We start from the raw sequence: 25,617 nt of genomic DNA on the forward strand, positions 1-25,617 counted from the left end.
TCAGAGACTTCCTGCAGTTCTGGAAGGGTGAGACCTGGCGGGACGCCAACCCCCGGCCCCACCCCAAGTAAGTGCTGTATATACAGGCACAGGCCTGGGCCTCTGCAGAAACCAGAAGTTGCTCTCGCCACCGGGCCAGCCTCCTGCTCTCTGGAAGTGCCTGGTCCTGCTCTCAGGATGAAGGTCCTGCTGCTGTTCCTTTTGATCCTAGCTTCCATGCTGGATGGGTCACCTCACAAATAGACGACTTATCTCTTTTTCCTAGTTAGTTTTTTTCCTGGGGTCAATCTAAATGTTCATCTGGTTTAGAAACTGAATTAAGATTAGGACTATTAGGATTAAAAGGAAGAAAAGCCTTTCTTCTGTACTCCCTGCTGCTTTCTTTGGTAGGATCCACTCCCATAACCACTGAAACGATCCTCCCAAGCCCACGCACTGAGAGTCTCTGGTCCACTCTCCACCAAGATGTGGCTCCAGCCCCTCCACTCTCCTGGTGGGAGCTGTCAGGGGTTAGCAATTAATCACATTTGCTCAGAGTACAGTCACGCACTGCATAACAACGTTTCCACCAATGACACACTACATATGTGACAATCGTCCCATAAGATTGAGGATAACAGAGACGAAAGACTATCGCTCTTGCAGTTCTAAGAACCTGCAGTTCTTAACACGTCACCTTGTCACACGTATATGTGCTTCTGTGGTTTTTACAACCTGTTTCTTCCTCTTTTGCCTCCCTCCACCCCTCCTCCCTAGACTGGATGACTCCTGCTCATCCTCCAATCCCCAGTGAGGTCTTGATCCTGACCCTGTGTAGGCCTAGGCTGTGTGTTTTTGTCTTAGTTTTTAGCAAAAGAGTTTAAAAAGTAAAAAAATTAAAAAAAAATTTTTGTTGAGACAGAGTCTCACTCTGTTGCCTAGGCTACAGTACTGTGGCGTCAGCCTAGCTCACAGCAACCTCAAACTCCTGGGCTCAAGCCATCCTCCTGCCTCAGCCTCCCAAGTAGCTGGGACTATAGGCACGCGCTACCACACCCGGCTAATTTTTTCTATTTGTAGTTGTTTGGCTAATTTCTTTCTATTTATAGTAGAGACGGGGTCTCGATCTTGCTCAGGCTGGTCTCGAACTCCTGAGCTCAAGCAATCCTCCGGCCTTGGCCTACCAAAGTGCTAGGATTACAGGCGTGAGCCACTGCACCTGGCCAGTAAAAATTTTTAAATAGAAAAAAGCTCTTTGATTAAGGATATAAAGAAAGAAATTATTTTTGTGCAGCTGGACAATGTTTGTATTTTAAGTGTTATTACAGAGTCAAAAAGTTTTAGACCAGGCGTGGTGGCTCTCGCCTGTAATCCTAGCACTCTGGGAGGCAGAGGCCAGAGGATTGCTTGAGCTCAGGAGTTCAAGACCAGCCTGAGTAAGAGCAAGACCCCGTCTCTACTATAAATAGAAAGAAATTAGCTAAACAGCTACAAATAGAAAAAATTAGCCGGGTACGGTGGCGCATGCCTGTAGTCCCAGCTACACGGGAGGCTGAGGCAGAAGGATTGCTTGAGCCCAGGAGTTAGAGGTTGCTGTGAGCTAGGCTGACGCCCCAGCACTCTAGCCCGGGCTACAGAGTGAGACTCTGTCTCAAAAAAAAAAAGCTTTAAAACATTTAAGGGTTTACAAGTAAAATATTACAGTAAACTAAGGTTAATTTATTATTGAAGAAATAACATTTTTTATAAACTGAGTGTATCTAAGTGTACATTGTTTATAGTCTACAGTCGTATACGGTAACATCCTAGGCCCTCACATTCTCTCACCACTCACTAATTGACTCACTGGGAGAAACTTCCAGTCCTACCAACTCCATACTATATATTTTTACTGTACCTTTTCTATTTTTAGGACTTTTTTTTTTTTTTTTTTTTTGAGACAGAGTCTTGCTATATCACCCCACCCCGGGTAGAGTGCAGTGGCATCATCATGGCTCACTGCAACCTCAAACTCCTGGGGATTTGTAAACAGTTACTCATGCATTCAGCTAGTGAGGGCACCCTGAACTGCCTTTTTTTTTTTTTTTTTTTTTTTTTTTGAGACAGAGTCTCGCTTTCTTGCCTAGGCTAGAGTGAGTGCCGTGGCGTCAGCCTAGCTCACAGCAACCTCAAACTCCTGGGCTTAAGCAATCCTACTGCCTCAGCCTCCCGAGTTGCTGGGACTACAGGCATGAGCCACCATGCCCGGCTAATTTTTTATATATATATATTAGTTGGCCAATTAATTTCTTTCTATTTTTATAGTAGAGACGGGGTCTCGCTCAGGCTGGTTTTGAACTCCTGACCTTGAGCAATCCGCCCGCCTCGGCCTCCCAGAGTGCTAGGATTACCAGCGTGAGCCACCGCGCCCGGCCTGAACTGCCTTTTCACTGCTGAGTCTGGACTTGGACCTCAGCCTATGAGGAAAATTCCCACTACTTGGGAGGCTGAGGCAGGAGGATGGCTTGAGCCCAAGAGTTTGAGGTTGCTGTGAGCTAGGCTGACACCACAACATTCTAGCCCGGGGAACAGAGTGAGATTCTGTCTCAAAAAAAAAAAAAAAAAAAAAAAAGATAAATGTGAATTAAAATTTTACTGAAATAACATCTCTCACTTAAGAAACAAAAGTAAAAACACACTGTTGGTACCTCTGTAAGGAAATGTGTATTGTCTTACCTTGCTTGTGAGAATTCAAAGCAGTACAATTCCTACAGATGGAGATTCTGCAATGCCTATGGCAAATTACAAATTCATTTACTTTTTGACTGAGTAATCCTACTTCTGGGAATTTATCCTACAGATATTCTTGAGAGTGTGTATGTAGAGCGGCGACACACAATGTAGGGTACTTACATCATTGCAACTACAAGGTAATTCACTGAAACATTTTTTGTCTTTAGGTTGGTACAAAAGTAATTGCAGTTTTGGACCTTGAATTTTAAATCATAACTAGCCTCAGACACATCTTTATTAACCAAAATAGGAACCATTACAATCAACACATTTTTTGCCAATGAGAAATAAGTTTGTTTATTCCTGTAATGTAAATCTCTATGCTTCAGAATTCCACGAACTCTTGGAAAGCATTTTCTGCACCTTGTTCGTTGTAGAAAACTTTTCTCTGAAAAAAGTTGTCAAGATGCTTTTAGAAGTGGTAGTCGGTTGTCGAGAGAGGTCAAGTGAATATGGTGGATGACGCAAAACTTTGTAGCCCAATTCATTCAACTTTTGAAGTGTTGGTTGTGCAACTTGCAGTCGGATTTTGTGGAGAAGAATTGGGCCCTTTCTGTTGACCAATTCTAGCTGCAGGCATTGCAGTTTTTGGTGTGTCTCATCGATTTGCTGAGCAAACTTCTCAGATGGAATAATTTTGCTGGGATTCAGAAAGCTGCTGTGGATCACACCAGCAGCAGACCACCAAACAGTGACCATGACCTTTTTTGGCACAAGTTTGACTTTGGGAAGTGCTTTGGAGCTTCTTCTCAGTTTAACCACTGAGCTGGTTGTCACTGGTTGTTGTATAAAATCCACTTTTTGTTGCACATCAAAATCTGATTGAGAAATGGCTCATTGTTGTTGTGTGCAGTAAGAGAAGACGTCACTTCAAGGTGACAACTTTTTGATTTTCAGTCAGTTCATGAGGCACCCACATACTGAGCATTTTCACCTTTCCAATTTGCTTCAAATGCTGAATGACTGTAGAATGGTTGACGTTGAGTTCTTTGGCAACTACTCTTGTAGTTGTAAGAGGATCAACTTCAATGATTGCTCTCAATTGCTCGTTGTCAACTTCTGATGGCTGTCCACTGTGCTCCTCATCCTCAAGGGTCTCCTCTCCTTTGAAAAACTTCTTGAACCACCACTGCCCTGCACGTGTTAGCAGTTCCTGGGCCAAATGTGTTGTTGATATTGCGAGTTGTCTCCACTGCTTTACAACCCGTCTTGAGATCAAATAAGAAAATCTCTTGAATTTGCTTTTTGTCTACCATCATTTCCATAGTTTAAAATAAATATCAAATAAACAGCAAGTAATAAATCATTAGCAAAACAAATAAAGTGAGAAATGTGCATTAAAATGATGTGTAACATAACACAATTGTAACAGAGGGAATGGCCAGGGAAAAATATTTTCTGTCTCTAAAGCCTGCATCCCTACCTCAGGCCAGTGGTTGGGAGGGGGAGGGTAAGTCTTTTGTTTATCTGTGCAACAGGAGAGGGCCCAGCCCAACCTGGTAAATGCAGATCCCAGGTGGAGGGCACGAGATTGTCCTCCCCAGAGATGGGATGATCAGAATTATCAAGTGTAGTTTAACAGTAATTGCCTGAAGCTGAGAACACACCCTTTAAAAGCTCTGTATTTCTGTGAATTTTCAGGAAATTTGGGATTTTGAGAGGAGAAGGTCTCCCATTTTTCCTCCTTTGCTGGCAAAGTAAACTCTCTTTCCTTCCCCCTCAAACTGCTTGTCCTTGTTCTTCTTTGGCCTCATGGACAAGTGCCGAGTTTTTGGCAACACATTTATTTAAGAATGTATTCCAATATCAAACGGCCAATGTCAACAATGCTAAAACCACAATTACTTTTGCACCAACCTAAATAGCTAGAGAGGCTGATGTGTGCCCATGAGTAGGGGGGGAGGCAGTGTTGGGTGGATTTGTGTGTGTGTAGGGAGGGGACACTCAGTGTGGGTGTGTATCTGTGTATGTAGGGAGAGGACACAGTGTGGTTGGCAGAGGGTATCGGTGAGCCGGCAGCAGGCCCCCCAGGAGTGTCTTGGTGAGGTCACAGACATGGCACAGCTGGTGAGGGTAGAAGAGAGGAAATTGAAGGAGCCCAGCCAGCTCCTGGAGTCTGGTGGCAACACCTTCCTACTAGGCCGGTGGGCAGGAGGACGAAAGGGGTGTGGTAAGAAGTCTCACCTGCACCTGGTGGATGACCACACATTGGCACAGCAGAGGCAGCAGGCGGGACCCAGCTGCCAGCACAGAGGACAAGCCCAGTTTAGTCTATTGCTTGATGTGACTCCCATCCACTCCTGCTCCTGGGGCCAGGCCCATGAAACCAAATTTTCACTCTGTCATCCGCCCTCCTTCATCTGTCTTCTTTCTTCCTATTCTATCTTTTGTGACTAAAGCAAAACCAGAAAACAAAATCCCATCTGCTTCTTTCCAAGAGGTAAAATAATAATAATAATAATAAAAGAAAACAAAATCCCTGACTTTAAAGGAAGGGAGCACATTGCAGACCAATTTAAGGGACAATCTAAGAAAATCTATATATTTGATCCATTTAAGGTGCATTGAGGCCAGGCGTGGTGGCTCACACCTAGATTCCTAGCACTCTGGGAGGCCGAGGCGGGCAAATTGCTCAAGGTGAGGAGTTCGAAACCAGCCTGAGCAAGAGCGAGACCCCGTCTCTACTATAAATAGAAAGAAATTAATTGGCCAACTAATATATATAGAAAAAATTAGCCGGGCATGGTGGAGCATGCCTGTAGTCCCAGCTACTCGGGAGGCTGAGGCAGGGGGATTGCTTGAGCTCAGGAGTTTGAGCTTGCTGTGAGCTAGGCTGACACCATGGTACTCACTCTAGCCTGGGCAACAAAGCGAGACTCTGTCTCAAAAAAAAAAAAAAAAAAGATACATTGAACATCTGCTATGAGTGAAGCATTGTACTAGGTGCTGGGAATGTTGTGGGTGCCTAAGATGTGGCTCCTGTACTCATAAGTTTGTAATCTATTGGAGAAAACAGGTCATATACACAGTTAGCTCCAGTATGGAGTACAGAACTAATAATAGCTAACATATAGGGAGTGTTTACTCTGTGCCTGGGTATTCTTCTAAGTACTTTAGAGAGAATAAGTAATTTAATCCTCTCAACAACTCTATGAGGTAAGACTTATTTTTATGCATGTTTTGCAGAAAAGGAAACTAAGGCCAGAGGGGTCACATAGTGAGTGATGAGTCAGGATGTGAACCCAGGCACATGGCTCTAGGGCTACTCTCAATCACCACACTGCATTGCTTTTCATGGTATTATTCCATAAGTACTCCTTACTGAAAAATGCAGAATGATTTCAATAACCCATATAATCAAAAGTTTCAGGAGATGTGGATTCTGGGGCTTTTTTGGTTTTTGTTCTTTTTTAAAATTTATTTTTTGTAGAGATAAGGCATGCACCACTGTGCCCGGCTAATTTTTTCTATATATATTTAGTTGTCCAGCTAATTTCTTTCTATTTCTTCACTAGAGACAGGTCTTGCTCTTGCTTAGGCTAGTATCAAACTCCTGAGCTCAAATGATCCACCCGCCTCAGCCTCCCAGAGTGCTAGGATTACAGGCATGAGCCACTGCACCCAGCCCACATTTATCTTTTAGGAGCCTCACTCTCATTTTAATTATTGGAAATAAGATTGTATTTGTACTTTCAACCAATACCCCACTTTTTTCTCCCACACGGCCCCCCATTCTGGGTCTCCCAGTCCTGTGGCCCTGAGTCCCCTTCATATCCCTTCACATCCTTCAGACTTTACTGTACATTCCAGTCTCATCCTAGTCACATCTCCTCCTCCCATCCAGTCACATCTTCCTAGGACGGGCGCGGTGGCTGTATGGTGGCACATGCCTGTAGTCCCAGTTACTCAGGAGGCTGAGGCAGAAGGATCGCTTGAGCCCAGGAGTCTGAGGTTGCTGTGAGCTAGGGTGACGCCACGGCACTCACTCTAGCTGGGCAACAGAGTGAGACTGTCTCAAAAAAAAAGTCACATCTTCCTGATGAGAACGCACATATACAGTCTCTCTGGGATTCTCCACTCCTCTCCCATCTGCTAGCCTCCCTCTGTTAAGGCTAGATCTCAGCCACTCTGTTCCTTCCTCAAATGTCCCCAGTGGGAGGGAAGGTGGTGAGGGCCTGACTGCAGGGTGGGGCTTTCAACCACAGTCCTAAGGGAATTGATCTTAAGAGGTTCCATATTTGTGTATAAGTGATGGACTGTGTGTCTCTATTTTTTGTTGTTTGGGGATTTTTTGTTTTTGTTTTTGTTTTTTTTTGACTAGTCAAGTGCAGTAGTGAAGAGGAGGGGAAGTAGTAAAACAAGAAGTTCAATCTGTAACTGACTGTGAACAATCAAGTGAGATAACTCATTACTTCAGACCAGCCTGTTTTGTTTTGCTTTGTTTTTGAGACAGAGTCTCACTCTTATCACCCAGGCTAGAGTGCAGTAGCATCATCATAGCTCACTGCAACCTCAAACTCCTGGGCTCAAGTGATCCTCCTGCCTCAGCCTCCCAAGTAGCTGGGACTACAGGTGCGCTCCACCACATCAGGAAATTTTTTCTATGTAGAGACAGGGTCTCACACTTGCTCAGGCTGGTCTCCTGAGCTCAAGCGATCTTTCCACCTCAGCCTCTCAGAGTGCCAGGATTACAGGCGTGAGCCACCGCTGGCCTATGTGTCCCTTTTTGTATTGACGCCTGGAATGCTCCTCCCTGCTGGACACTTGTCTCCCTCACAGGGCTTTGTAAGAATCTTATATAATCACTCAGTTTCCTGGGCAGCCTCTTATTCTTGGGCTCTCTTTGCCTCCATGGAGGTTAGGAGGTGGTGACTCTTACTGTGGGTTGGGGAACTGGAGGGGGAGGAGGGCCATTTACAGGGGACAGGAATGCCCAGGGAGCAATGCCCTGGCTCCTTCATTGAAGACAGAGGAGCCAAGACAGGCTGGACCACATGAGGGCACTTTCAACAGTGCAAAGGCAGGTCCAATTGTCCATCACCACGTCATGGTCACATGCACAGAGTACATAGGGACAAAAAAGGATTGTTAGACCCACAGTTTTCTTCCAGTGGCTTCGGACTGCTTAGAAAGACCTCTTTGTTGATCCCTCATGGGGTATGGGTATCATTGTGGCCAACTGTCTGTGAGCTAGGCATTATTATACTATTATTACAGGACTGAGATCTAGAGGAGGGAAGGGTGTTATTCAACATTCCTGACCAACTAGTAAGTGACAGAGATGGAACTATGCCCCAAGCATCTGAGTCCTAGTATCCAATGTTTGTTTGTTGTTGTTTTTTTTTTTTTTTTTTTGAGACAAAGCCTCATTCTGTTGCCCAGGCTAGACTGCCATGGCTCTAGTCAGGTTCTAGGCTCTAGTCAGCCTAGCTCACAGCAACCTCAGACTTCTGAGTTCAAGTGATCCTCCTGCCCCAGCCTCCTGAGTAGCTGGGACTATAGGCATGCGCCACCATGGCCCAAGTAATTTAATATATATATATATATATATTTTTTTTTTTGTCCAGCTAATTTCTTTCTATTTTTTTAGTAGAGACAGGGTCTCACTCTTGCTCAGGCTGGTCTTGAACTCCTGAGCTCAAACGATCCTCCTGCCTCAGCCTCCCAGAGTGCTAGGATTACAGGCGTGAGCTACCACACCCGGCTCTAGTCTCCAATGTTAAAAAGCTCTATTAAGCCTGTTCTGACTCTTACAGTTTTATGAGTTTACTATAAAAATATTTCAAAAACATACATATGCTCACAGCCCCAGCCTGCCTCCTACTCCCCTGGAATGATAGAAGCAATCAAGCTGATCAAGTTTCCTCCACTAAATCCACACACACAACTGTACCTGGAACCTCAGTCCCCTTCTACCTCCCGTTACCTATCAAATGCCAGTTCTTCCTCAGACTCCACATCTCCCGTTTCTCTGTTCTTCTCAGAGAGAAAGTCTTAAAAGAATTGTCTACACTCACCATGTCCATTTCCTTACCTCCAGCTTCTTTTTAACCCACTCCACTCTGACTTCCATCTGCGCCGCTCTATTTGAACTACTCTTGTCAAGGTCACCCACAGCCTCTAGGAAGGCCAAATGTTGCTACACTGAGTTCATCCTTCTCCACCTCTCACCAGCAGCATTTGATACAAATAACTGTCAACGGAAAAAAGCCAAACTCTGTAAAATAATTTTAAAGAGATTTCTTCTGAGCCAAATTTGAGGACCATGACCCAGAGCCATTCCCAAGAAGCCTTGAGCAAGTGGACTCGCTGTGGCTGGGTCACAGTTTCATTTTATACATTTCAGGGAGACAAGGGTTACAGGTAAAGTCATAAATCAATACGTGGGAGGCATATATTGGCTTGGCCCAAAAAGGTGGGACATCTGGAAGGGGGGGGCTTACAGGTTACAGGTGGGTTTAAAGATTCTTTGGATTATAATTGGTTAAAGACATGAAGCTTTGTCTAAAGGCTCTAAATGTTTCAACATAAGGAGTTGTTATCAGAGATAAGCCAGGAGACATACATTTGTTGTATAAATGAGGACCTGCAGGTTTGTCTTGCATACCTTTAGGCCTGTCAATGGGTCACAGAGGACGTCTCCAAGAAGGGAGGGGGGAGGGGGCATGATGAGGCATGTCTGACCTCCCTCCTCCTGGCAGACAATTTAGTTTCAGGATATTCCTTTGGCCACGAGGGGTTCCATTCAGTCAGCCAGTGCGGGGGTAAGCCTTAAAATTTTATTTTAGTTGACATAACCATGTCCTTGTTCTTGCAACACTTTCTTCCCTTGACTCCCATGACACTGCCCACTTAAATCTTGAATGTTCCTCTGATAATCTCATCTAATCCCATGATTTTAAATACCATGGTAAGCTAACAATGCTAATATCTTCTGTGTTTCCCTGAAAATAAGACCTACCCATAAAACAAGCCCTAACAGGATTTCTAAGCATTTGTGCAATATAAACCCAACCCCCAAAATAAGACCTAGTGATGAGCAGCATATCTGCACAACCCATGCATTTTGTCACAGAGTGGTAAAGTAGGTGAGCAGCCTTTCTCATCTGTCCCATCCTGACGACAGCTACTATCCCAGAGGTGACCAGAAAGGTGCGGGCAGCCCCACCAACAAGGTCCGCTCCCCTGTCAGGTCCCGGCCATCCTGTGCGTGCTGCAAGCTGAGGCTTTGAGGGGAAAATAACACATCCTCTGAAAATAAGCTCTAGGGTGTCTTCTTGCAGAAAAATAAATAAAAGACTCTGTCTTATTTTCGGGGAAACAGGGTTTATATGCTAATAACACCATCACTGCAGTGTGCTGACTGCAAAAAGCAGTGGAAATTTTTCATGCATTTTTTTTTTTTTTTTTTTTTACTTTTTTGATGTGGCTCCTAAAAAATTTAAAATGTTAGAAGTAGCTCCCTTGTATTCCTACTGGACAGCACTGGTGTGGTGGCACTCATATCTAACTTACCTTCCTGACATCTCGCTTGGACAGCTAAGTAATGGGCATTATGTTAAATAATAGACACACATCCCCAAACAGAATTATTGGTTTTCTCCCACAAACTTATTCCTCTCTTAGATTTTCCTACCTCAGTGTATGGTTACAGAATATCTAGTTACTCCAGTCAAAAACCCAGGTGACATTCATGTTTCCTCCCTCATCCCTCATGTCCAATTTATCAGCAAGGGATGTAGGTTCACCCCTAGAATGTATCTGAGGTCCATCCTTGTGCCCTCCTTCCCCACTGCCATCACCCTGGCCCCAGCCTTCAATACCTCTGGCCTGCACATCTCCTGCCTGCAATCTCTCCTCTGACACCCCTGCAACTGGCCTTACCCAGCAGCCTGAGTGATCTTTTCAATGAAAATGAGATCATGTCACTTCTCGCCTAAATCATTTAGTGGCTTCTTAGTGCCATTAGAATAAAGTTCAGCCTTCTTTCCCTGACAGGAAGTCCCCCTCTCTTCTCACTGGCCTCCTGTCAGTTTCCTGGAACATGCTAAGAAGCTCTTTCCTGCTTCAGGAATCTTTGCACTTGTGGGACCCTCTGCCTGGAACGTCCCTCTCCTTCCACCAATCCTTCCACCTCTGGATCCTTTACATACCTTAGGCTTCAGCTCAAATCTCGTTTTGTTTTGTTTTGTTTTGAGATAGAGTTTTGCTCTTTCACTCAGGCTGGAATGCAGTGGCACAATTATAGCTCACTGCAGCTTTGAACTCCTGGGCTCAAGCCATCTTCCTGCTTCAGCCTCCCAAGTAGCTGGGACTACAGGCACACACGACACCACACTCAACTTTTTAAAAAAAATTTTTTTTTAATTTTTAAAAATTTTTTTAAAAAATTTTCATGAAGATTAGGGTCTCACTATGTTGTCCAGACTGGTCTTGAATGCCTGCCCTCAAGCAATCCTTCTGCCTCGGCCTCCCCAAAGTGCTGGTATTACAAGTGTGAGCCACTGCACCCAGGCTCTACTTATAATTGAGCAAAGGGGCTATATGTCTAAGGTAGAATTAATGAGTGAAGATTTGTTTTGTCTGATTAATGAGTGTTGAGGACTGGTGTATCTGGATTTCTTGCCTCCATGTTGACCTGGATTATTGAAAAACAATCGTCTTTCTATGATTTGACTAAACCTCAATGTATTTACTCAAAACATTCCTTTCTTATCTTCCCTCCTTCTCTCCTCCCTTCCTTCCTTTGCTTTCTTTTTTTTTTCTTATCATGGTAAAATACATAACAAAATTTACCATCTTAATTTTTAAGTGTACAGTTCAGTGGCATTAAGTACATTGACATGGTTGTGCAACCATCACCACCATCCATCTCCAGAGCTTTTTCCATCTTCCCAAACTAAAAATCTGCACCCATAAACATTAACTTCCCATCCCTCCCCAGCCCCTGGCAACCACCATCCTATTAATACTCTCTGTCTTATGAGTTTGACTACACTAGGTACCTCATATAGTATTTGTCCTTTTGTGGCTGGCTTATTTCACTTTCAAGATTCATTCATGTTGTAGCATGTATCAGAATTCCCTTCCTTTTAAAGGCTGAATAATATTTCATTGTATACACCATGTTTTCTTTTTTCTTTCCTCCTTTTTATTTCTTTTTTTATAAAAGATATTAATTTACATATACTTCTCTTTGTTTTTGGTTTTTTTTACCCTGAGTTATCTGATTCCATATACACCATGTTTTATTTATCCATTCATCCCTTGATGGATGTTTAGGTTGTTTCCATCTTTTGGTTGTCATGAATAATGCTGCTGTCAACATGGGTGTAGAAATATCTGTCCAAGTCTCTGGCTATATATCAATTCTTTTGGATATATAGCCAGAAGTGGAATTGCTGGACCATATGGTAATTCTATTTTTAATTTTCTGAAGAACCATCATACTATTTTTCACAGCAGCTGCACCATTTTACATTCCCACCCACAATGCACAAGTGTTCCATAAAATCATTGACTTTATAATTAACATTTTTCCTGATTACAGTACATGTTGCTGTAGAACATTTAGAAAATGCAAGAAAGAAAAATGTAGAAAATTAAAATTCCTTTTATTCTGTCAACAGAAAGCAGACAAATTCTGTAATATAATTTAAGGTTTATTATCAGCCAAATTTGAGGACCACGGCCTAGAGCCACACCCAAGAAGCCTTGAGTAAGTGGACTTGCTGTGACTGGGTAACAGTTTGGTTTTATACATTTCAGAGACAGGAATTATAGGTAAAGTCATAAATCAATACATGGAAGGCATACATTGGTTTAGCCCCAAAAGGTGGGACATCTCAAAGAGGAGGCTTACAAATCATAGGTGGATTAGGGATTCTTTAGTTGACAACTGGCTGAAAGAGTTAGGCTTTGTCAGAAAGATTAGGAATCAGTGGAGAGGAACTGCTTGACTTAAGATAAGGGTCTCCTATCATTTATGCGGTGCTATACCAGAACCAGATTGGGAAGTAAAATACATCATGAAAACCTGTTTACTGACATTTTATCATTGTTAGGCGTGACTCACCAGGCCCTCTTAGAAAAGAATTTTGGGGGCAAAGAAAAAGATCAGAGTTCAGTCCTCAATTCTACACACAGGGACATGCTCTTAATTTTTATCATGCCCAACAGAGAGAAGAGAGCGTGTGTTTCCCTGGGAGGATTCTATCGCCACCCGGCCCTGCTTGGACCTCGTCCTCCGAGCCCCGCGGATCCTGGCTGTCTCCACCACCCCAGTCATCAGTAAAGTGCATGCAATTAAACTGGCTGCTGAGTTATATTTGCGGGTTGTTCCCGGCAAGGTCACAGGTGCAACAAGGGTTAGTCACATTGCCCTTGGGGTCTGTTTCCCTATCTTTAAAAGCCACCTCAGTGTTTTTTGTTTGTTTGTTTGGTTTGTTTTTTGTCCTTCACAATCCACATTTATTTCCCCATAGACATAATGCTTAAATTTAGTTACGACACAAACTCTTTTTTTTTAAGACAGAGTCTTTGTTGCCCAGGCTAGAGTGAGTGCCATGGCGTCAGCCTAGCTCACAGCAACCTCAAACTCCTGGGCTCAAGCAATCCTGCTGCCTCAGCCTCCCGAGTAGCTGGGACTACAGGCATGCGCCACCATGCCCGGCTAACTTTTTCTATATATATTAGTTGACCAATTAATTTTTTTCTATTTATAGTAGAGACGGGGTCACGCTCTCGCTCAGGCTGGTTTTGAACTCCTGACCTCGAGCAATCCGCCCGCATGGGCCTCCCAGAGCGCTAGGACTCCAGGCCTGAGCCACCACGCCCGGCCCACACAAACTTTAAGCTTCCGAATATTCTGGTCAAATGACTAGTCGCTCGGCGGAAATGGTGATCTCACGGACGACAAAGTTCCTCACACGGACACTTACACAGTCACACAAGTGTGTATCTCTGCTAAACGGTCCCAGTCACACACACTCAAGGACCCACGCAGCCAGATCCAAACGCCGCACACCGGCACAACGATCCCCGCGCACACAGCGGAGGTCACCTGCTCACTCGGTCACTTCCAACCACAGGCAGAAACTCCCACGGACTGCACTCCCACCGCCACAGACCTACCCGCGGCGCCCCAGGGGCTCGATCCGCACCTCAGTGTTGACACGGCAAAATATAAAATGTTTGAGGAAAGTGATCTGTCTACAGAACCATCTGGGTGCTGAATTTAGCCTTCCTCTTTTGAACAGAGGGAACTCGAGGACTTCAGTCCAGTCGCTCAAAAGACCCGCACCCGGACAAACAACTAAAGGGCAGAAGAAACCCCCGCCCTTTTCACTTCCTCAAATGCCCATTGGCTGACTCTACTGTAAGTCCTGCTGTCCTCCTATCACCGCAGCAATTTGGTCTCCCGGCCCGTACTCTCATTGGTCCTCCCCGCCGTCGCTCTACGCCAGGGGCGTTTCAGAGCCGGCCACTGAGAGTCTCTGGACTCCAGATTTAAAAAACGCCGACGGAGAAGTAGGCGGGGCGGGCGATTTGAACGCTAGGTGCTACTGAAGGCGGCGGGCCCGTCCGGGATTCGCCCCTACGTCAGCCTTTCTCTCCCAGACTCAGAAGTCAGAGCTCTCGGAGCGGTGGGGCTGGTCGCCGGGACCCTCTGCGGCCCGCCATGGGACCGCGCCGGAGGCGCAAGCCCGAGACCCCGAGGAGGCGCGATGAGAGCGCGACCCCCGGCCCCGCGCGGCGGGGCCCCTCCGTAGGTAAGCGCTGCGCACTTGCCCCTCCGAGCCGCCTGCCTGGGAGCTGCCTGCCCCGCTTCTGCCGCCTGCCTGGGAGCACGACAGGCCCTGCATCCCCGCTTCACATACCGGAAGACCGAGGCTTGCTTGTAGAGCCCGAACCCCTGACTCCCGGCCCCGTGACCCTCCTATGCCAGGGACAAAGCGGTTCCGCCGTCCAGTATCTGCTCAGGGCACTGCTTCGTGCCGAGCCCAGCGAGGGACTGGAGCAGGCAGTTCCGAAAGGGCGAAAGGGCCGGCCGAGGCAGCCTGGCTCCCAACACCAGCTCCTCCTGCGCTTACCATAACTAGGCATTGTGTGACACTATTTGTGCATCATCTCAACTTTATATCCTGCCCATTTGCAGCAGATGCGAAAATTGAGGCCCAGGCAGGCCAGGGAACTTGAGCAAAGTCACACAACTTGTTCTGGCAGGCACAAGATTTTTAAATGTGTTTGTGCTTTTCTAAATTGCAAAAGTATTGTCTGCTTTTTGTGACGATTTCAAACAACAATCCTACTCTTAGGAAGTGTCATTCAGGGTTTTTTTTCCTTCAGTGAGTGGCTTTATTGGTCCTTGGACAAGGGCCCTCAGGGCACTGCTCACCCTGTTCCATTCTGGAGGTTGTGTCTCTGGAAAGGGACAGAGTCTGTGGTCCTCAGTGTCTGTATTGTGGGCTGGTGGATGGGAGGCCCAAGGACAGGAAGTGTCAGGTGCCTGTGAGGTACATGGTGGCAACCGCTGCTTCACTTGTCTTCTGACTCTGTTGCTATGTAGCTAAGAGCAGGGTGAAAAAAAGTGTATGTAGGTTGTTTTTAGATGTTGCTGCTGTGAATGGATTGTTTTCTTTCTGAAAGCCTAAGGATTTAACCTTTGCATCCAACCAACTTGCTGAATTCTCATTAATCCTAATAGTCTTTCAGTTGGATTTTTTTTTTTTTTTTTGAGACAGAGTCTTGCTCTGTCACCCTGGCTAGAGTGCAGTGGTGTCATAGCTCACTGCAACCTCAAACTCCTAGGATCAAACAATCCTCCTGCCTCAGTCTCCTGAGTAGCTGAGACTACAGGCACACACCACCACACCTGGCTAATTTTTCTATATTTTGTAGAGACAGGATCTTGCTCTTGCTGGGGCTGGTCTCAAACTCCTGACCTCAAGCGATCCTCCTGCATCAGCTTCCCAAAGTGCTAGGATTACAGGCATGAGCCATCGCACGCAGGCCCCATTTCCCCCATTTCAGTAAATAGCACAACCACCCACCCAGTTGTTTAAGCCAAGAACCTGGGATACATTCTTTTCTCATATTCACATATCCAATCCAAATGCAAAGTTCAAGCAATTCTACCTCCAATTCTATCCTTAATCCCTCCACATGTCACTATCTCCTCTCCTACCAACCTAGTCCAAGCCTCCAGCATCTCCCGTAAGAGTGGCTGCAGGAGCCTACTAACCAGCCACTATTCCACTTCCACTTTTGTCTCTTTCTAGTTCTTTCCTTACAAGCAGCTGGAGTAATCCAGTAAATGGATCCCCTCTATCCTGCTTACTGCCCTGGCTTCCCATTACTTTAGGATTAAATTGGGATTTAATCCTAAATTCTCCTTGTGTTGGCATTTCAATACTCAACTATTGAATTTTTTTTTTTTTTTTTTTTTTTTTTTTTTTTGAGACAGAGTCTCACTTTGTTGCCCAGGCTAGAGTGAGTGCCGTGGTGTCAGCCTGGCTCACAGCAACCTCAATCTCCGGGGCTCAGCGATCCTACTGCCTCAGCCTCCCGAGTAGCTGGGACTACAGGCATGCGCCACCATGCCCGGCTAATTTTTTGTATATATATTTTTAGTTGGTCAATTAATTTATTTCTATTTTTGGTAGAGACGGGGTCTCGCTCAGGCTGGTTTCGAACTCCTGACCTTGAGCAATCCGCCCGCCTCGGCCTCCCAAAGTGCTAGGATTACAGGCGTGAGCCACCACGCCCGGCCTCAACTATTGAATTTTTAATCCTAGTTCTTTTCCATGATCTCTCTAATTGATTACTTTTCATAACTACTTGTTGGGTCGTGGACTTCATATCTCTCTTACCACTCTGAAGAAGTTATTATCTATATTTCTCCCAAAGCTCCTTTTTTCTCTATTAACTCAAATTCCTTTGGTATTGGTTATTTTACTTGTTGAGTTTGGTTCCTTTCTTTTAGAGTGTTGGCCTTCTTAAATTTTTTGATCTTTAGTTGTGCTCACCTTTACATTTTCCGTGACTGCTGCATGTGTTTATTAAAGGCTGCCTCCAGCGACTGGGGATTGCAACTGGTGGTGGATGGGGAGGTAGGGAGGTGTCAGTAGCTTATCTCCTGGATATGGTCCTTCTGCTTTCTCTTAAATGTCACCAGCCAGTCCCTCGGACACTGCCCTATTTGGCCCATGTCCCCCAACCTCACCCACTGCCAGCTGCCTGGCACAGGCCATTTCTGGATTGCCTCACCTTCCCCTATTCACTCTTGTAGCTCTTGTAATCGGTTCACTGTATTTAACCCTTTCTATTGAGCTAGTTGGTGCGGATTCTCTTTTCTTGGCTGGTCCTTGAATAACATTTCTGAAGCTAATTTTATCCTTCAACATGTATTTTTTTTTCTTTTTTTTTCTTTTAGCGCATTATTGGGGTACAAGTGTTAAGGTTACATATATTGCCCATGCCCCCCTGCCCCCTCGAGCAAGAGCTTCAAGCGTGTCCATCCCCCAAACATTGCACATCTCACTCATTGTTTGTATATACCCATCCCCTCCTCCCCCCTCCCACCCCAAAATGTTTTTAATATGTTTTTTCTTTTTTTAATTTTTTTGTTCAACTTATCAGAGATTCATTCATTTTTATTGACCCTTTGTTGTATTTATCAAGCTATTATATACTACTTTTTCTTTAACTTTCATTTACCCTAATTTATTATCTTTAATATTTCTTTTGCTCTAACTTGTTTTGGTTTATTTTACTAACTTTCTTTTAACTCTTTAGGTAAATGCTTAGTTCAGCTGTCTTTTAATGTCCTTGTATTCTAATAGGTACGGTTTAAAGCACTTTTCCTCTAGTACTATTTTGGCTATCTCTCATAAGTTTGAGATGTAGACTTTCTGTTGTTACTCATTTTTATTTTTTTTTCTTTTTTTTTAGCAAAGTTTTTGGACTGAATACTCATTTTTAAATAGTCAAATTCCAGTTTTTTCCTCAATACAAGGGTTAAGTAGAAATTTTTTTGTATTCTAGTGTTTTAAATTTCTGATTACAGAATTTGGCTTTTCTGTTTTGACTTTTGGGAATGTTTTTAAGATTTTTTTTCTTTTTTATTGTTGGAACTAAGGTTTGATCCAAAGTCTCTGATTCCACAGCCCAAGTGCCTGACACTAGCACTGAGTTAGGCCACTCCTGGAGTCTCAGTTGGGCACTAATGAGCTCTGGCCAACTGTCTTCACCTCCTTGGGCCTCAGGATAATCAAGACAAGGGAATTATACTAGATAATTTATCAGATTCCTTCTAGCTATAAAAAAAACAAACAAAACAAAACCCTAAAAACAAAATAACCGAGTTTCCAATATAGATGAGAAAGAAGTAAGAGATGCACAAAGTACTGTGGGGGCCAGAGGAGGGAGGGGACCCATCTGTTTGAAAGGAATCAGAATTCAGGAAAGGCTTTATGGAAGAGTTATTATTTAAAATAAACCTCAAAGGATTATTCATGGGGAGAGGGGAGGGGGTAAAAGGCAACACACATAACCCAAACATTTGTACCCTCATAATATGCTGAAATAATTTTTAAAAAAGCATGATATTTAAAGAAGAAAAAAAAAGGATCATTCATTCATTGATTTATTTAACGCCTATCTACTAATTTCTAGTTGAAGGTTATAGTGAATAAAATAGACAAAAATCTTGCTCTGTGGAGTGTAGTTACATGTGGTTAGAGTGTAGGGATTTAACAGTTTGCCTGTCTCACCCAAGCTAGGAGGCACCACCTATTTTCCACTCACTTTCCCTTTTTTTTACTACATCATATTACAGAGGTACAAATGTTTGGGTTACATATATTGCCTTTGCCCCACTCAAGTCAGAGCTTCCAGTGTGTCCATCCCCCAGATGGTGCACACCACACCCATTAGATGTGAATATACCCATCCCCTCCTCCCCCACCTACCTGTCACCCAATGAATGTTACTACTATATGTGCACCTATGTGTTGATCTGTTAATACCAATTTGATGGGGAGTACTTGTGGTGCTTGTTTCTCCATTCTTGTGATGCTTCACTTAATAGAATGGGCTCCAGCTCTATCCAGGATGATACAAGAAGTACTGAATCACCATTGTTTTTTGTGGCTGAGTAGAACTCCATGATATACATATGCCACATTTTATTAATCCACTCATGTATTGATGGGCACTTGGGTTGTTTCCACATCTTTGTAATTGTGAATTGTGCTGCTATAAACATTCTAGTGCAGATGTCTTTTTTATAGAATGTCTTTTTTTCCTTCGGATAGATGCCTAGTAATGGAATTGCTGGATCAAATGGTAGTTCTACTTGTAGCTCTTTGAGGTATCTCCATATTACTTTTCACAGAGGTTGTACTAGTTTGCAGTCCCATCTCTCCACATCCATGCCAACAATTACTGTTTTGGGACTTTTTTTTTTTTTTTTTTTGAGACAGAGTCTCGCTTTGTTGCCCAGGCTAGAGTGAGTGCCGTTCAGCCTAGCTCACAGCAACCTCAAACTCCTGGGCTCAAGCAATCCTGCAGCCTCAGCCTCCCAAGTAGCTGGGACTATAGGCATGCGCCACCATGCCCGGAGAATTTTTTCTATATATATTAGTTGGCCAATTAATTTCTTTCTATTTATAGTAGAGACGGGGTCTCGCTCTTGCTCAGGCTGGTTTCAAACTCCTGACCTCGAGCAATCCACCCACCTCGCCCTCCCAGAGTGCTAGGATTATAGGCTTGAGCCATGCCGCCTGGCCTGTTTTGAGACTTTTTGATAAAAGCCACTTTCACTGGTGTTAAGTGATATCTCATTGTGGTTTTGATTTGCAGTTCCCTGATGATTAAAGATGTTGAGCCTTTTTTCATATGTTTCTTGGCAATTTGTCTTCTTTTGAAAAGTTTCTGTTTATGTCCTTTGCCCACTTTTTAATGGGGTTGTTTGATTTTTCTTGCTGATTTTCCTGAGTTCTCTATAGATTCTAGTTATCAGCCCTTTATTGGTTGTGTAGCATGCGAGTATTTTCTCCCATTCTGTAGGTTCTCTGTTTGCTCTCCTGATAGTTTCCTTGGTTGTGCAGAAGCTTTTAATTTGATCAGATCCCATTTATTTATTTTTGTTGTTGCTGTGATTGCCTTTGGGGTCTTCTCCATTCACTTTCCCTTTATGACCCAAATCTTTTGCTCAGGCCCTTCCCCCCGCCAACATCGTCAGAGGAAATTTGGGTGGTTACGGGAGATCCGAAAACTTCAGAAGAGCACACACCTCTTATTAAGGAAGGCCCCCTTCAGCCGAGTGGTAAGCTCCAGGGACCATCCCACCAACCCCTATGTCACCTTCCTTTAAATTTCCCAGGAATTGGGGACCCAACTGTCTCTTACCTAAATGCTTGAAGAACTTCTTCTCTAACCTAGTAGAGGACTTCATCTTCTAAAAACATGAGCCCTCCAAGGCACCTTGTAATTCTTCATGGAATTAATTTCTAACCCTTACTACCTTTGAAATTGTATTATTTGGCTGGGTGCGGTAGCTCACGCCTGTAGTCCTAACACTCTGGGAGGCTGAGGCGGGAGGATTGCTCAAGGTCAGGAGTTCGAAACCAGCCTGAGCAAGAGCAAGACCCCATCTCTACTAAAAATAGAAATTAATTGACCAACTAAAAAAAAAAAAGTATATATATATGTGTGTGTGCAAAAAATTAGCCAGGCATGGCGGCACGTGCCTGTAGTCCCAGCTACTCAGGAGGCTGAGGCAGTAGGATCGCTTGAGCCCAGGAGATTGAGGTTGCTGTGAGCTAGGCTGACGCCACGGCACTCACTCTAGCCTGAGCAACAAAGCAAGACTGTGTCCCAAAAAAAGAAAGAAAGAAATTGTATTATTTGACTGTAAAAATAGAAATCCTTTCATTCATGCACCCTCTGGTCCCCTTTCCTACCCTGGGAGATTGCCTCCTCATCTCCCCACCACCAATAAGAGATATACCAGTTCCTAAGTCAACACCTCCTCTTAGGTAGGTCCTAAGATTCGGGGCTAGGAAGGAATAACGGAAATGAAGAGTCATTGAAACTCATGGAGAAGGTCCACCTTCCCTTGAATCTCTGTTCTGTTATGCTCCTCCCCATCCCCACTCCTTCACAGGCAAGAGAAGTATGTGCTAAATTCACTCGTGGTGTGGACTTCAGTTGGCAAGCCCAGGCCCTGCTGGCCCTACAAGAGGTGAGAAGGGGCCAACGCATAACTGGGTGAGGGCTGAGCATGGGAGAAGGAGGCAATCTGGAACTCTATGTGCCTAACTGGACTGTCACATGCTGAATTTGGCCTCCTTGAAAAGAGCACCAAGGTAACACCTGAGGGTTTGGAGGCTGGATTCTGGGTGGTGGTAGCAGAATTCCCAGGCCAAGTTAAGTCCCATTCTTTGAATAATCTTTCCTACAGTCCTTTGAACCCTTGGAGATTAGCAGGTCTCTAAGAAAAATTAGCTGGTGCCCCTTCCTGGGTGTCAGTCTTTTTCCTCTCTCTGTCCCCAGGCTGCAGAAGCATTTCTAGTTCATCTCTTTGAAGATGCTTATCTCCTCACTCTACATGCTGGCCGAGTTACTCTTTTCCCAAAGGATGTGCAGCTGGCCAGGAGGATCCGAGGCATTCAGGAAGGGCTCGGCTGAGCTCCTACGCCGGTGTTTCTGTAAGTCTTCTTCTCACTTAGGGAGTAAGTGTGCTTTGGGGAAAACCTCCCAGCTTCTCCTCGCTTGGAGTTGGCATTTTTCTGAGGGAATTTCCCTTCTCCATCTTTGGTCCCTTGCCAGCTCACCTTTTCTTTGTTCTCTAGTAAAGATTGACCTAGTTTTAACTTTACTGCTTGGGACTATATCGCTCATGCCTTTTTGTACAATATTAGATTAAGATATTTTTCTATTAGCAATGACCAGATGACCTGAACTTCTGAGAGAGTTAAGCCTCTCCATTCACGAGATGACCTCATTTTGATTAAGAGAATGCTTTCATACTTTTGAAAATGGCTTGTTAATAAATGTGCTTCCTAAATTTCAGGGATGATGCAAGGGACTCTCTGGAGCCACAGCTAGATCCAATGGAGTCTGAGATCCTGCCTGGACTTTGCTATCTCTGAGCACTGTGTGCATGTTGCTTTTAAAATTTTTTTTCTTTAAGAAGGAGAAGACAGCATGACTTTCCTCTGTAACAGAGGTAATATATGAAACAATCAACACAGTTCCAAAGGCCTGAAAATTATTTTTAGATAAAGAGATTCCGAGGTTGACTTTAGTTTGTGAGTTACTCATATGACTATTTAAGGATTTTGAAGATATCAAATGTACTATGTTATGGGAGAAAATGAAGTTTACTTATTATTTTAGATCCTTTTGTACAATTTACATCTTTTACCATTTGTATTTTTATTTTAAACATAAGGGAAAAATAAGAGAAGACCACTTTGATCAGTTGCATGGAAGGGCCCAGCATGTCTAGCATACAGATCTCTGCCTTTCAGGTCAGGTCAACTTCATCATTAGTGGCAGCATCAAGTTCCTGAGTGAGCTGTGCTTGTCCACAAACATGTAACTTTTCAAAAACTTAATTGGAGTTAAATGGAAAATCTTTATGGTTTGATGTTCTCGTTCCTTCTAGTAATTCCTATCAAAATCATTCAGAATTTCTAACTACATTCTAAATGTGGAATCTAACATTTTATTCTCACTTGCAAATCACAGAAGGTATATCAGTCTAGGATTTTAAAGTGACTTTTCAATGTTTTTATAGGTGTTTTTATAGCCTCTTTGTGGAGTGATAATAAAAATAATTTTTTAATGAAAAAATTAAAAGGAAGTTACTGCAATAGCAAAGATTATACTATATTTTTTGTATGTAAACATTAAGTTCTTCATTTGTACCCCATTTGCAAACAGTGACAATTTAAATAAGAATTTAAGGATGCAGTTTTGCCTCTGATAGAGTTTCTGCAGATAAAAACTTTGCCCTTCTGTCGTAACTGAGAGCAATTTAAGACATTTCCAGAGAAATGAGAAGTACCACCCAAAGATTTGAGATCTGTGTGTGGTGAAAATGATTAGTGAGGGCACACTACTAATAATGATGTGGCAGTCAGCTGAGTTCAGACACAGACTAAAGGGACCCACCAAGTTCTATTTAATGAATTTTAAGCCTTTGGAAAACCTCTTCCTGTTTGATGAGAACTTATTATTTGTGCAGATATTCAAATAAAGCTTATCTATCCACAAATATGTTTAATGTTCTTTAATGTTCTCAAAGTGTTATTAATTAAAGGATGACAGTCTTCCTCCCCTAGTTTTCTTTAAATTGACACTTCTCTGCTCTCTCAAAATTGTACTAATCAGTTCATCACTGCAATACATGTACATCACACTCAAATACCAGGCAGGATTTGTGCTCTCAGCAGCACATAGTATTTATATTAATACAATAACATGAGAATAAGTAATTTATATCATAATAATGTTATATAGCATGGTTATAATTATAATATACTGTAAATCTCAAGTGCCTATGATGTAGTTGGGTTTTTCTTTGGTTTTATTTATTTATTTACTTATTTTTTGAGACAGAGTCTCACTCAGTTGCCCAGGCTAGAGTGCCATGGCATCAGCCTAGCTCACAGCAACCTCAAACTCCTGGGCTCAAGCACGCATCACCATGCCCAGCTAATTTTTGGTATATGTTTTTAGTTGGCCGATTAATTTCTTTCTATTTTTAGTAGAGATGGGGTCTTGCTCTTGCTCAGGCTGGTCTCAAACTCCTGACCTTGAGTGATCTGCCCACGTTGGCCTCCCAGAGTGCTAGGATTACAGGTGTGAGCCACCACGCCTGTCCTGGTTTTTTATTTTTATTTTGTTTTTCTCTACTTTTGGGGTGATTTCACCAACATTCTAAATTTCCCATTAACTTTTTTATTTCTGCCACAGAGGAGAGTCGTCTAACCTCTTTCTTGAGGGGTAAAAGTCTATCTGGTTCTAGGAGCTGAGTGGAGAAGGAGAGCTAAGGATATCCATATTGAAAATTCACTACGCATAAGCTTTCTGAGTCTCCCCAAGTCCACAGATCCTCTGTTGTATCTTCTCCTGGGTAAAGAGTTTCTGCTGTGATGGGGGAAAGGCAGCCATCCAGTGATCGGCAGGAGAGAAGCATCTAGGGATTTAATTGTTTCCTAAGTCACTTGCAACCAGTCCTTTTTGTTTTAGCCAGCACTCATTCACCCCCAGCTGTGGAAATATTTGATGCTCTCAGTTTCTGAGCCTTGTGAAGATTTTGCTGTGTAGGTTATGGCTTCTCAATTTTTCTTACTGCTAGCTTAGGATTCCACTCCCTTAGGTCTGTTAACCACTTTCTACTTGTCCATCTGCTTTCTAACTTTTAAAATTTGTTGATGTTTTCTTCTCTTCTGTTTTCCCTATGTTTGAGAATTTATGTTGGATTGTCTTACTTTTATAGAATTGTATATTGGCAGTTTTCTGAGAAAGAATTTCTGGGCTCTGCTTTTGCTGTTGAGAAGTCAGTCAGCTGTCAGTTGTTCCTTTGAAACTAATGTTATTTCTCCAAGTATCTTTTCCTAAAAGCTTTTTCTTTGTTTTTTTGGTATTCTGTGATGTTATTATGTGTCTAAGTGTGGATTTCTTTTTACTTTGCTTGGCATTCACTGGGGTTTTTGAATATGGATTGATTTCTTTTTATTAATTCTGGAAAATTCTTCACCATTATCTATGCAAATATTGCCTCTCCCCATTCTTTATTTTTCTGGGACTCCAATTATCTATTAGCTAGCCCATCTCACTGTATCTTCTATATTTCTTTCCCTCTTCTCTTTTCCATCTTTTTGTCTATCATGGCTACATACTGAATTGTTTCTTCTGCCATCCCTCATAATTTACTGATTTTTCTCTGCAGCTATGTCTAATCTACTTTTAAACCTGCCCATTTTCTTTTTTTTTTTTATTTTTTTTTTTTTATTTTTTTTTTCCCCATCCTGAAATAATGCAATTGCCCATTTTCTTAATTTCAATTATTGCATTTTTTTTAAGACTGGGTCTCACCCTGTTTCCCAGGCTAGAGTGCAGTGGCATTATAATAGCTCGCTACAATCTTAAACTCCTGGCTCAAGCAATCCTCTTGCTTCAGCCTCAGTAGCTGGGACTATAGGCATGTACCACTGCGGCTGGCTAAATTTTTTATTTTTTGTAGAGATAGGGTCTCACTATTGCACAGGCTGGTCTTAAACTCTTGACCTCAAGCAGTCCTCCTGCCTCAATTTTTCAAAGTGCTAGGATTATAGGCATGAGCCACCACACCCAGACTATTGCATTTTTTAGGTCTAGAATTTCTATTTGATTCTTTTCAAAATTTTCATGTTACTTTTTAATAGTTTCCAGTTCCCTGCTGAAAATTTCAAATTTGGCATTTATCTCCTTTAACAGAGTAAGCATTGTTGCTTTATAGACTATGTCTGATTCTAATGTTTAGAGTCCTTGTAGGTCTGTTTCTATTCATGATTTCTGTTAATTCTCATGATCTCTTCTCTCTTTGGTGTCTGATTACATTTGACAGTATGCCTCATACTTCTATGTGAGGAAATAATTTGAGGCCTAGGATGATATTGTCCTCTAAAGAGGATTGTTTTTCTTCTAGTAGGTGCCTGGAGGCAGTAAACATTCAGAATCACCTTAATTCAATTTCTAGCCTTAAGATTTTCTGAATCACCCAGGCTAAGATGCAAAGCCAAGATGCAGCCTGTGCTAAAGTATAAATTGTTTCTTATTTACCTTCTTCCTAGGGAACAACCAGCCTTC

General features: G+C 43.2%; 1 protein-coding gene and 1 long non-coding RNA gene across 2 annotated transcripts; one reads left to right on the forward strand and one right to left on the reverse strand.

Moving 5' to 3' along the window:
• Window positions 1–3,060: 3,060 nt before the first annotated feature.
• On the reverse strand, window positions 3,061–14,055 carry LOC142870017 (uncharacterized). Its single transcript, XR_012918538.1, has 3 exons — window positions 13,885–14,055; window positions 8,786–8,944; window positions 3,061–3,959 (listed from the first exon to the last, which is right to left on the reverse strand). It is a non-coding gene; the product is annotated as an uncharacterized LOC142870017 (long non-coding RNA).
• A 225-nt stretch (window positions 14,056–14,280) lies between these two features.
• On the forward strand, window positions 14,281–23,031 carry CENPA (centromere protein A). Its single transcript, XM_020288036.2, has 5 exons — window positions 14,281–14,522; window positions 19,971–20,080; window positions 20,921–20,998; window positions 21,310–21,464; window positions 21,830–23,031. Exons 1-4 carry the CDS (start codon window positions 14,432–14,434, stop codon window positions 21,442–21,444), a joined length of 414 nt encoding a protein of 137 aa, XP_020143625.1. The 5' UTR covers window positions 14,281–14,431; the 3' UTR covers window positions 21,445–21,464; window positions 21,830–23,031.
• Window positions 23,032–25,617: the final 2,586 nt, after the last annotated feature.

The sequence above is a fragment of the Microcebus murinus genome, chromosome 3 (assembly GCF_040939455.1).
Source record: "Microcebus murinus isolate Inina chromosome 3, M.murinus_Inina_mat1.0, whole genome shotgun sequence".
Classification (NCBI taxonomy): Eukaryota; Metazoa; Chordata; class Mammalia; order Primates; family Cheirogaleidae; genus Microcebus; species Microcebus murinus.

What these genes read in the sequence shown, in the direction of transcription:
- CENPA (XM_020288036.2), top strand. Translation starts at nt 14,432, where the DNA reads ATGGGACCGCGCCGGAGGCGCAAGCCCGAGACCCCGAGGAGGCGCGAT. An exon ending in GCGGCGGGGCCCCTCCGTAG is followed by an intron (nt 14,523 to 19,970) that starts GTAAGCGCTGCG and finishes TCTTTTGCTCAG; the next exon opens with GCCCTTCCCCCCGCCAACAT. An exon ending in AGGCCCCCTTCAGCCGAGTG is followed by an intron (nt 20,081 to 20,920) that starts GTAAGCTCCAGG and finishes ACTCCTTCACAG; the next exon opens with GCAAGAGAAGTATGTGCTAA.